At 38.3% G+C, this 11,591-nt stretch overlaps 1 protein-coding gene and 1 long non-coding RNA gene across 4 annotated transcripts in view; one reads left to right on the forward strand and one right to left on the reverse strand.

Moving 5' to 3' along the window:
• Positions 1-3,972: 3,972 nt before the first annotated feature.
• Positions 3,973-9,246, reverse strand: LOC111269020 (uncharacterized). 3 transcript variants are annotated; one of them, XR_002685510.1, is made up of 5 exons: positions 8,792-9,246; positions 5,902-6,124; positions 5,400-5,555; positions 4,929-5,052; positions 3,973-4,700 (listed from the first exon to the last, which is right to left on the reverse strand). It is a non-coding gene; the product is annotated as an uncharacterized LOC111269020 (long non-coding RNA). The 3 variants fall into 3 exon arrangements; XR_002685509.1 differs by having other exon boundaries at positions 4,929-5,086; XR_015314430.1 differs by having other exon boundaries at positions 4,917-5,086.
• Positions 9,247-9,624: 378 nt separating this feature from the next.
• LOC111269016 (uncharacterized) overlaps positions 9,625-11,591 on the forward strand; it is a 19,818-nt gene continuing 17,851 nt past the window's right edge. Inside the window, exons 1-2 of the mRNA XM_022848322.2 lie at positions 9,625-9,981; positions 10,374-10,633. Coding sequence (XP_022704057.1) covers positions 10,467-10,633 — 167 coding nt within the window. The 5' untranslated portion in view covers positions 9,625-9,981; positions 10,374-10,466. The remainder of the gene's footprint in view (positions 9,982-10,373; positions 10,634-11,591) is intronic.

Genomic DNA, 11,591 nt, shown 5'->3' on the forward strand with positions numbered 1-11,591 from the left:
TGTTAAAAAATAAATATTAAATGTATAAAAGCTCTTATTGAAAACAGACATGAATGCCTCTGTTAAGAAGAATTCATTTTTTCGTTTAGTTTAAGTCTATACTCATTTACATACAATATGTATTGTATGCTCTACAAAATTATGATCTTTTCAACTTTATTTGATACTGACTATATCCCATACACTGGCCAGATATAGACGTTTGACTTATGAGCGATAGAAAACGAAAAATTATTCTTTGTGACTCAGATCTCCTCCAGCAAACAGAAAAAATAGACATTTTTTGACGTCGACGACATGTTATGGTATCGATTCCTTGAATTCACCTATTGGTGCACAACATACAGTTCTAATAAAAAAACAAGTATGCAATCATACCACGGTTAAAGCCAAATTCAGATTTACTGAGGTAGAAAGCAGTAATATTAATAACAACAATAATTATTTTCAGGGCTAGATTTTGCCTAACTGTGAGGATAAAAGTTGAGAGTTCACAGTCAGATTTCAATTAATAATACAAAGTTAAACCCTTCACGATACTACATCGCCAAGTTTTTTTGTCTACCGAACTTGACACATTGTCCGTTAGCTGGATTCGTATAAGTAAGAGAAGCACCGTCATAGGTTTTTTTCATTTATAAGATGCATCAAAGGATGTCTTCATTTAGCTACGTAGCGCATGCTTTAAAACAATCACTAGTTGCTGTTGTAGGCCTTGCTAGTACATAAGAATAAACAGTGCTTGTCGTAGTGTTCATAGCCCAAACATATCTACTGTAGTATTGTCCAGCATGTTCACATAGCTTTCATATCGAAAATTCCTCGACCTAATAAACAGCCCATATAATGTAATCTATATGAGAATAGCATATTTAAAACAAATCGATCTAGTCTATCAGCAGAGGTGCTTTCGAGGTCCTGAAAGTTTGTATAAGCGAAACGTTTAAAGAGGTTGGTCTAAATACTAGCAGCCTGTCGCGATCACTGCACCAGAGATTGGTGTTTTACCGGCTGTTGATCTTTAGGCAGAACTGTATCTTATGCCACATATTCCTCCGACACACGGATCAAAACGCACAGATGTTACGAAACACATCCTGCGCTTAATTGTAGTATTGCAACATATTTCCTTCCCAGCGTATTCGATTCTGAACGAACTTTGTTGCCAGATGGTAGTATCGGAAAAAGGTTAAGTTCCGTGTATATTTATCATAAACACTTATCTATGCAGCGCCTCGATCAAAACAACATTTCATCTTGAACGTTGCTCCGAAAACCGACTCGAACGTTAAATTAGAAAAATCGTTCCCCAACCAACAGTTTCGTGTTCTGATGGCCGTTATTTATTACATACTGCGTACGCACATACTGCATATACAGTGGTACCTGTATATGCAGTATGTACGTACACGTAACGAACCACATCTGCATTCGCTAGTACCTTGCAATTACACACTTAAAAATCTGCCTTAAAAAGTCATGACATGACTTTTGCTCTACTATCGCAGCAGCAGCAGCAGCAGTACTACTTTATATTGTTGACATACATGACCCTCTTCCATCAAACAGAACAGGACCAGAAAAGGATGAAAAAGTTATCAAAGATATTACTTAACCATCTACGGGATTAACGCATTTCGTCGGTCTATTGTCCGTCATGCTGACACCTACGCAGATAGAGGAAATATGTCATTCTGAGTATTACAAAATAGCAAAAAATTAGTAGCGACGACACTTCATTTCGGTGAAAGATTCACCAGCACTAACGACACAACCGGCCGTTGCCGCCATAACTCGCCACCCGCTGCTAAATGATTACACGTAATCTTAGCCAAGGAACAAGACAACAGTTCAGGTAGCAGAAAATGAAAGTTTCACCACTCTTCTAAGCTTATCTTTTTCTTTTCAACTTCTGCGCGACAAACCAGAGGGTGATAACCTGTAACAAAAGTGTCCCATCGCTGGTCCCTTAGTAGACAGACCTCGTATGTGCAAGATATCAGCGTCGCTTTACGATGGGTACGATTGTTCCATGGCCATCTAATCACCTTGCTGTCTGTCTAATTGCCCATTTGACGTTAACGTTAGCCCCCGACGGACACGCTCTCACATACTTATTGGGGAAAAAGGCAAGAGACGGCGAAAGCAAGTTTTTACCAGCGTTTATGTGAAAAAAAATCATATTTTTCTTCTATGAAATAATGCTATTCGATTCTTATCAAAGTATAATTGACTCGGTGCTAAAGTACTTTGACACACTTCACAAATATTATTGGTAGCATCAATGTGAAGTTCGTGAGGTCGCGTTGTTGTGCTTATGAACGAGACGAATAAAGGAAAGCTATTTTGTTCCTGGGTCATAGGATTTAACTAGATTTATAGCTGGCGTGGCGTAAATTCAGATGCTTTATAGCAGTAGAACTATAGTCGAATGTGTATATTTTTTAATCAGATAAAGAGAACTCAGCTGTTACAGTTACCAAACGAAGAGCCATATGCCTAATACACTTTCAACGACCAATAATTCAAACATTGTAAGATCTATTGTACGTACAAGGCCAAATTACTATTATGTATAAGTATGATGGTAACCCTGTATTTCATAAACTTACAGCCACACACTTCGGCAACGTATTCTGGATAGTGTCAGAATAGTGTGATGTAATGCACTGAGGTGCGAGTTACGATTGTTCTTAAAAACGGACGTAAGTAGCACTGCAAGCGCATGGCTTTTGGCATTGTATTTGGAGCAGTTATTACCTTGTAGGTTTTCTTGTGTGTATATCGCGTTCGCCCGACGTGCTTTTTGGACGAGCTATTTCTTCCATTGAGTATAGTAAACAATTGGCTCATATAGGAGAAATTTTACAGACAACCAGTAATTTCAATGCCGCTCCCATGCGTATGTCCACACGCCTGATATGTTCCATATTCCTATATTCAAGCGAACCAATATGCTATACATGCGCTTTAAAGAAAACAGCAAACTGAGATAAGTATAGCCACTGCAGGTCATCTAACATATGTCCGTTATTCTATTGCAAACGTGTCGCCAACGCTCGCGCATGATCCGATCATGAAAACGTCAATGGAACACCGCTGGAGCGTCCCTTGATTTATAAGCGTAGTCTTCAAACGCGGCGGGTAGCAAGGCAGAAAGCAACAACTAGAAACCGATATTCCGAGTGCGCTTAGTGCGACAGGTACATCCCGTGAAAGATTTGATGGACGTCCAACAGTGGGGCTGTTGCTTCCGACTAACAAGATGTATATTTCGTCATTCTAACAGTTTGATATACTTACAGCGCATACGCGGTGTTGTTACTGCATAGTGACAGCTTATATATTTATATATATATATATATATGTATATATATATATATATATAAAAAATTACAGTTGACCTAAAACTTAGCAATGGACTATAATACCGACGCGAGTACTCCTCACATTTGGCAATTTTTTCAGTATCTATTAATAGTTATTATATATCTGAGCATATGTTAAACACCAACGACTCACAAGTAGACGCCCTTACATACAGTATTAAAAATCTCGCTCTAAGAATAAACCTCGTTGAATAGTATGACAGCATACGTGCTTAACAAATTCTAATGGCGACATTTTTCGGGTTTGTTCTTCTGTTACCTCAAAGAAGCCATAACGTAGAGACGAAAAAGTTGAAACGTAAAAACGATTTCTGGGAGAGCGCAGTACACTCTAGAGAAGACTTTACAGCAGAGGCCTTAGTTACTTCAAATGAAGAATGAAGGTTCTTACAGAAATACTTGGCCTTGTCGGCCATTCCATCAATATGCACAGTAGGCACTTTGAGATACGCTAAAGAGATAAAATAGATGAAAGCACGATTACAACACATGAAATAGAATGACCCAGTGTGCGATACTTTCGTGTATAACACTAAAAATCTCTCCCTGTATAAATGATATAAACTATCAAAAACCAATGATGTTAAAATATTGCCTTTTTATTGGAAATATTAGTACAGAATAAGCAACAAATCTTGCCGAACCTTCCTTCGTTACGAATATTCAAATCCTAACGGTGCAACGTAAAACATGGAGCATTAGAAAGATGCTATAGTAAAGTGAAATTTGTTTTGTCAATATCGTACAATGGCAACAAACACGCTTAGCAGTAATCTGACGTGGTCCATAAAGCTGTGGTAACAAAATCGTCAGAAAAGTAGGAACGTATAGTTAGATAACCGATGGATTATGGTGTAGATTAATCAGATGCGGAAAGTCGACTTTCGAAAACAAGTACCGTCATAAAGATATCTTACATCGTGCCGATATATTAATTGGTCCGCATAAGGACGCGTAAAAGTCCATCGACCTTTTCGGGTGACGATGGTCTATTGGCTTGTTCGCCAGTCAGCTGCTAGGATCTCTGAGCAAACGAGTTTACCGCATTAAATATTGCCGGATCTGGTGACAAAAAGTTGTTGAATGGGCGCGTGAATGGTTTTGCACGCCCACAAGGTCGTTCGCTAACAACAGCGACCACTGCTGAAGTTGCCATGTCGAACCGGAACAATGTCAACAACAGCGATAGTCCGGGAAGGATAAACATTAACAGCCGCGCCGCAATGACAAGGCCCGATGTGCGTTACAAGAAATATTACAAACGTTGTCGCCATCAGCTGCAGGCAGCACAACGCCTCAAATGGAAGCGAACTGAAATCGAATCGATATCGATTTATAAACAAACGTGATGATATAACATTCCCATTTCTTTGGGATAACAATAAATCTAAACATCCTCTTATCAAACATTCGGTTGACTTAGCACTCACTTCTTCACTTCAAAGTGATTTACTGGTTAATATAGATATATTCATATTACGAGCTAAAACGTCTTAAATACGTCTGTTAACTGAATGTAGCACATACGTTGATTATTACCAGGTTGCGAAGTAAATCCTATTAGTCAAGTCCTCATTTTAGCCGAGGTATCCTTGGCCCATCCACTTGTTTCCTTTAAATCTTTTAGGCAAATCATCACAGGGTCCTATTCCGTCTCGTATGTCTACAGACAGTGAGTAGATTATATAAAGGTTGACCTGTAAACATTTCAACTCGAAAACCTTCATTACTATTTAAAACCATCAAAAAATATCTAAAATCTTGCAACGTAAATAATTTATTAAATTAATAGCGCACGTTTTAAACGCCGATGTCGATTGTCATGTTGACATCGCCAATCACCAGATTAATTCGACACAAACATTTCTAGACGATCGAGGTCCACTATTTCCTTAGAATCAGCAGAATAATCTTTGTCTATTTCGGGTGAACAGTTTGTATATATATACACGTACAAGTTATGCTGAACTACATTTGTCTATTCAAATACAAATGATTATATCGATTGACCTGCTGTCTGTATCGTCGGGAATCATCAATCGTTTGGTGTCGCTGGGCCAACAACACGTGTGTTCCCACGATTACGCTCCTCGTCCATAAATGGTTATGTAAGTGCGCTTCAAACGTTGTGAAGTATGCAAAAGCGACTAAGAACGACTTCATAAACTGAAGCAAACAAAATGCATGTGGGACGTTGCCCTTATTGAAACTAAATTTTATGCATGAACGCTAGCTATCAAGATTTGGACAAGAGTAATAATATTGTGTTTTCAATATCTAGTCATTGCTATGAAAATGTGCCACGAAACCGTAACCCATGGACAAGAATATCGCTAACAAATGGAACTTCCAGCAAAAATAATAGTTCTAGTGGCGAGTCTCACAGTATTCTGCGCAGAGAAAATCCTCGTCTAGATTTTGACCGATGGGAAAAATACATTGGTAAAAATACAGCGCGGTTGCTAATGGCGGCCACTAATTTATTTAACAACAGGAATAGATATATTCATACATTTCTGTTTGGTTTCCGCTTAGAAAATACGTCGCATGTTTAGTCGAAACCGGCGGTCATAAAAGAAAAGCGGTTCAAAGGGCGCTTTCCGACGAATCAAACTGGTCTTGATGGTCGCATTAAAATACTCTTTTTATGAATCTGTCGACACTTTCTAGCCACAGTAAACAACCGATAAGGAGACGGCGCTTTCGCTCAACACAAACTATTTAGCGCACGATACCTGTAATGGAAATCTTAAGCTTGTCAATATGTATTACTAAGCAACTCAACAAGTATGTGTATATATATATATTAAAGAAATACTGTATCTCTGTCTGAATTCCCGCCTAAATACGAGGCACGTTATTCTTGAAGAGGGATTGGAACGAATTAGATTCAATGAGCCATCCGAGATGTGAGGGACCACCGGCAATGCCGGTCGCATGTCTGTGATCGACGCCTCCGGCAAATCGTATCCTTATAGTTTTGCACCTTCCATTGATTTCTAATACGTTCCAGTGTACTTGGTTTCTTTATTTCTCCACTGTACGGTAAATGATTAATACAGACTGACAAGCGTACAATAGTTACATCCCATATTTGCGCTTTATTTCTTGTCATAAGACCAAAAATAACAATACATATGTAAATACTGAAGTGGATTCATTTATGTCATTATCCCGACTATATCCTAGTGGAGTTTCACCGACGCAGTGTGCTTATCGTAACATTTCTTTTTCTGAAATTCCATGTATCGGCTAGATGCCACGTGTTGTAACAGATAAATGACAAGAAGCGCTTTGATGGATAGAAAGATACAGAGGGGAGTATAGTAATATGACCGTTGCACAACCTGCGGACGGTTTGATCTATTTCTTACGTTGAGCATCCTCATTTACATTGAGTTGTTGATCTTTATCTCTTAGATAGGAGAAGACAGCTTTGAAAAATACTTTTAATAGATTAGAAACCTAGAGTCATATACGCCGTTTTTAAGTTAATGCCGAAATTGACATAACATGGATTGTAGATAGATAGATATATATCGTTCCGAAATAGTAGAAAACGCTGCGCGAAATGATCCTACGAAGTCATCTGATGAGTAATCCATTGATTTCGTAAAACGGGCGCACCATAGACTACAAATCTGTTTTCAAATGGGAATATATAGGTACATAGGTAGACGAATCTCTAGGCTGTCGGGAGCAACGCGTTCAATAGCGAGCAATTTCAACCGATGAATAGAAGCCTGAATACATATTTATATTTATACATGTATATATATATATATATATATATAAATATGACGAAATATTTTCTTTTTCATAGTATGATAGAGTAGCCCAGCACAGCACACCAAGATCAAGTATTTTTCTTTTCTTTTAAAGAGAAAAACTAGAAAAATGATATATTCGCCCCGGGGAAAGTAGTGGAACAAAGGATTTATTATCAATACCATGAGCTTCCTTTTTCTATACGCTTTTATAAAGTAGTTTGCTAGGTGTTTGAAATTAGGCGCTTCGTTTATGCGATAATCTTTTTTGGTATCAGGAAGCGACAGAAACGAGATCAATATTCTGCATTTATCTCCTGACCAGAAACTATTCATGAGGATGATTTCATTAAATGATGATACAAAGATAAGCTTCCTAACTTGATGAATGTCAACGTTATCCGATTTCCCAATAGAATATACGTATTAATTTTATTTCGACAAATCTCAAAACCAATAACAAGATCTGCCTTTGCTCAAGTAGGAAACATCTTATTCAGATATATAAGCTCCTTATTGGTAAAATATCAGGTAAAAAAGCTTAGCACGTGCGAACCAGTGTGGCCAGCAGTATTACGTTGGCGGCAGTAGAGCATCAATATTATGTGATTAGTTGGTGGCTTCAAATCATACAATTTAAATGGTACCGAAGAAAGGTTTTTTCTACGACAGGTACTTTGTTTAACGTCACTTAATAACATGAAATGTGCATTAGATAAGTTGTCTTCTGCCACGTTTCAACTGTATTTAAAACGATGTCCTGAAGAATTAAAGCGTGATATTCTCAGAGCTACTAGGCACGCAATACTAGCATGATTTTGTATTTTAGCCACTGAAGTATGATTTTCTTATAAATCCGCTTTGGAATCATTCTACTGTTGTTATGCGCTGTGACTGACTCTAAAGCGATGGATCCTATAACGCATAATTCCTGACTTCAAATCCACCCTCTATTTTTTTGAGTAAATCTATAGCAACTCTTTCACCTTTTGAAAAGTTTGCAGGTGATTATAAATAACCAGAGTAATTGATCACGTAGGCGCATGTTATCGCAATAAACATGTCCTTTAGTGATCTAAAAATCAGCAAAATAATCTTTAATCACATCAAAAACTGGTAAGGAATAATTACCAGAAAGCCGAATGACGTTTATGTAATTTTGAAATATCTAACAGTAGGCTTTATATATTTGTACATAAGGAATTGGAGACTGTATCTGCCGTATGGACCCATTTAGCCTTATAATTTAAAATTAAATGTACGCTGTGTATTTGTGATTACTGAACTCACAACGACTTCTGAGATAACGAAATGTTCGACTATAGAATAATATAACAATAATGAACTTCTAACTACATCTAACGTATAGTTGACTTCGTTTGCACGGCCACTATTAATAGACAAATAAATATCCTGACTCAGGCCCCATGAAGTGTTAGAATCAATAAATTAGTCCTTTTGCAGTACACGTTAGAGCCTTTTGCGCGGATGTCGATTACATCAATAGCTTTCCGTACAGTAGAAGAAAATAGCACATAAAGGTATGCACGCTGTGAGCACACATGACGGGCGACATGTGTCAAAACCTTATCTCTAGTGGTAATTGATATACATCTATTAATATTATGCACTTACACTATACAACCAGTGTGGACAAAGGAAGTCTATTTGTCACTGATAATATTCTTGAAAAGACTATTTGCTTGAGAATGTCTTTTGACTGGCTGACCAGTGTTGGTTAAAAAAATTACGGAACAAACACCCTTCACGTTCTACACCTAATTTCTTTTATTTGCGCCGTTAGCTGTGCATAAGCAGCTGGCTGCGATGCCACAAAAGTACACCATCACACGTAATAGGTTATTGTGAAACGAAGATGAGTGGAGCCAAGCGACTGTGTTATATAGACCAAATAAGCGTTTCAAATCCGATACTTTAGCTGTTAGCCATTACTTCAGATTACTATTTGAATCCTAACACGAGGCAAAGGTGTTTACTTCCGGGTTTAAACCTAGACCACCAAGTGTCCCTACGTTTAGTAGCCAAATAAATTACTACTGCGCTATCACATAGATGCTGGGCGAACCCAATTGACCCCGTAGTCGTACTGGCCCGACTCGTCTGTCGTTTTCCCCATTAACTAGATGCCTGCTAGCGACCTGTGAATAAGCACTGCCAGCGGTCTAAGTAATCAAAACGTAAGCAGCGCTGTCACAAGCTGACGTCTGATAAGTGAATGAACTAATGAAATAGACTAAACTTGCTTTCGAGTTATTAACCGAAATGCCTAGCTTATACATAAGGTAAATGACTTAAGCTACGGCATGAGCTGGCGGTATTTGATGGGGTAACAGATTAAAGTTAGTTGCTTCGTAGTACTGCTCTATAAACCGCCCGCCAGATTGGCGGGAGCTACCCGGAGTACTGTGCCCCTCACCAGACTATTGCACGGAACTCGAAAAGCAAGACACACCCGAGGGAGAAACTCTACCGGGTGATCAGTAGTAGTGAAAACATCTGATTGTCGTAGACTCTCTCTGTGAGTGCGCCACTCCACGAGACCTTTCACGGACTCAGTGTATTTGCTCCACCGAATAAATCCTAATGTGTGTGCTTGTGTGAAAGAATGTTTCGCTCTTAATGTAATCTATTCAGTATCGAATCCTCTTAACAAGTAAAATTTATTGAAGACTAGATTGTTTTCCAAATATCTGTTTGGGTCAGTAAAGAAGTCACTAACTCCTCCTTACTGTTGAACAAAAAATCTCAGTGCGAGTGAAGTTCTGAGTCCGTGAGTAGGTCTAACCTGAGGTGAAGACCAAATCGTAAGTTGACTGAGACAAAGTTCAAGGTTGTGCTTTAAACTTGGACACATTGTATTTGTTGGGCTAGTCACATATCTTACCTGCTAATTTCTCTGTTTATCTATTGTTGTCCTGCGCAGTATGAGCGCTATAGTATAAATAAAGAACATTCTATCAGCAGACAAATCGTGGCGAACGGCAGACGAAAACTGGTTCCTACATTCTACTTTCTGTTAATGTCAATAGATGATCAGATTCTTTGTAGGCATCTGTGATATAACGGAGTTGCTCGAAATAGATCAGTTCGCGATAAGGCGGCCGTACGCAGTGAATGTTTGAGTGTGGTCCAAGTTCATAACTGCTTCTCTTTCATCGGATTCTCGTTTGGTTGTTGCAACAATGTTTCATTCTAGAATTCACTCAGTGGAGTTCTAAAGTGAGTTGGTAGCAGAACGAGGTTTAAGAGTAACCTCAAGTGCACCGACCATCTATTTAGAAACGCAGAGATGAGTAACGACTATGTCATCGTGGATTCGGGGGCGAACCTGGCCAACAAAAAATTTCAACGAGACCTTGACCAGGTGTTAGATCGCGCATTAAATGCGGGTGTTAAGAAACTCGTCGTTCTGAGTAGCTCCGAGAAATCGGCCCGCGAAGCCCTGCGCCTTACCAGGTACGTGTCTATCGAATTGTTACGCTACATTGCATAAGACCTTAATATAGTCCTTTTTTTCTTCTAGTCCACATGAGACTATAATATATTTTTCTTGTTTCACATACCGTTAAAATTCTAACGTAGCGATAGGAAGCAGTTTTTTCCTTTCTTTTTTTTTACATTTTTGAACGGGCACTCAGCTTGAGCCCCGATTGAGTCTCGATATGATTATGAGATAACGTATTTTACAGAGTAAAAATATGATATACTACAACAACATATTTTTAGTCCTCAACGTAAATCGATATTAATTCTTATCGTTTAAATTTGCACCGCAAAGGTTAAGTTTTATACGCGAATTCACGTTTCTAAGCGGCCTGTGCTGCAAACATCTTTACGCAAAGCTTTTTCGTCAGAACATATGGTGGGTTAGAGTCATCTACAGTCATTTAACATGGTCCTAGCCAGGGAGTTGTTTGGTGGTATTCCGACTGCAGAGCTGAATCATAAATTTGGTCTCTTGTTTACTGTTGAAGTTCTACGTTGAGTTCGACTCAAAAGTCAAGACGTATATTTGGTTGTTGTCACGGTTTTGATTACTGCTGAATCGCTAGGACCGCTATTATACTACCTTTATTATCAGAGTAATAGTATTCCGCTGATAGGCACTCGTTGCCGTTGCTGGTGAAATCTATTTTATGTCCAAGACATGTAACTTTATATCACCAAATATTTCGGGCTTCCCCTGAATGCATAACACTTCCTTTGATAAATAAAGTTAAACAGTTAACACATATTCTCAATAATAATAATAACACAATTATTTCATGTTTATACTGTTTATTTGGACATCGCGGTATTCAACTGCGCGGCTTTTTACCAGAGTCTTTAGCCGCTGAGGTCGATTGAATATGCGTTTTTAATTTTTAAGTAAAATAGAATTTCTTTCAACTTTAAAAAAAAAAAAATATATATA

The sequence above is a fragment of the Varroa jacobsoni genome, unplaced genomic scaffold (genome assembly GCF_002532875.2).
Source record: "Varroa jacobsoni isolate VJ856 unplaced genomic scaffold, vjacob_1.0 scaffold_1344, whole genome shotgun sequence".
NCBI lineage: Eukaryota > Metazoa > Arthropoda > Arachnida > Mesostigmata > Varroidae > Varroa > Varroa jacobsoni.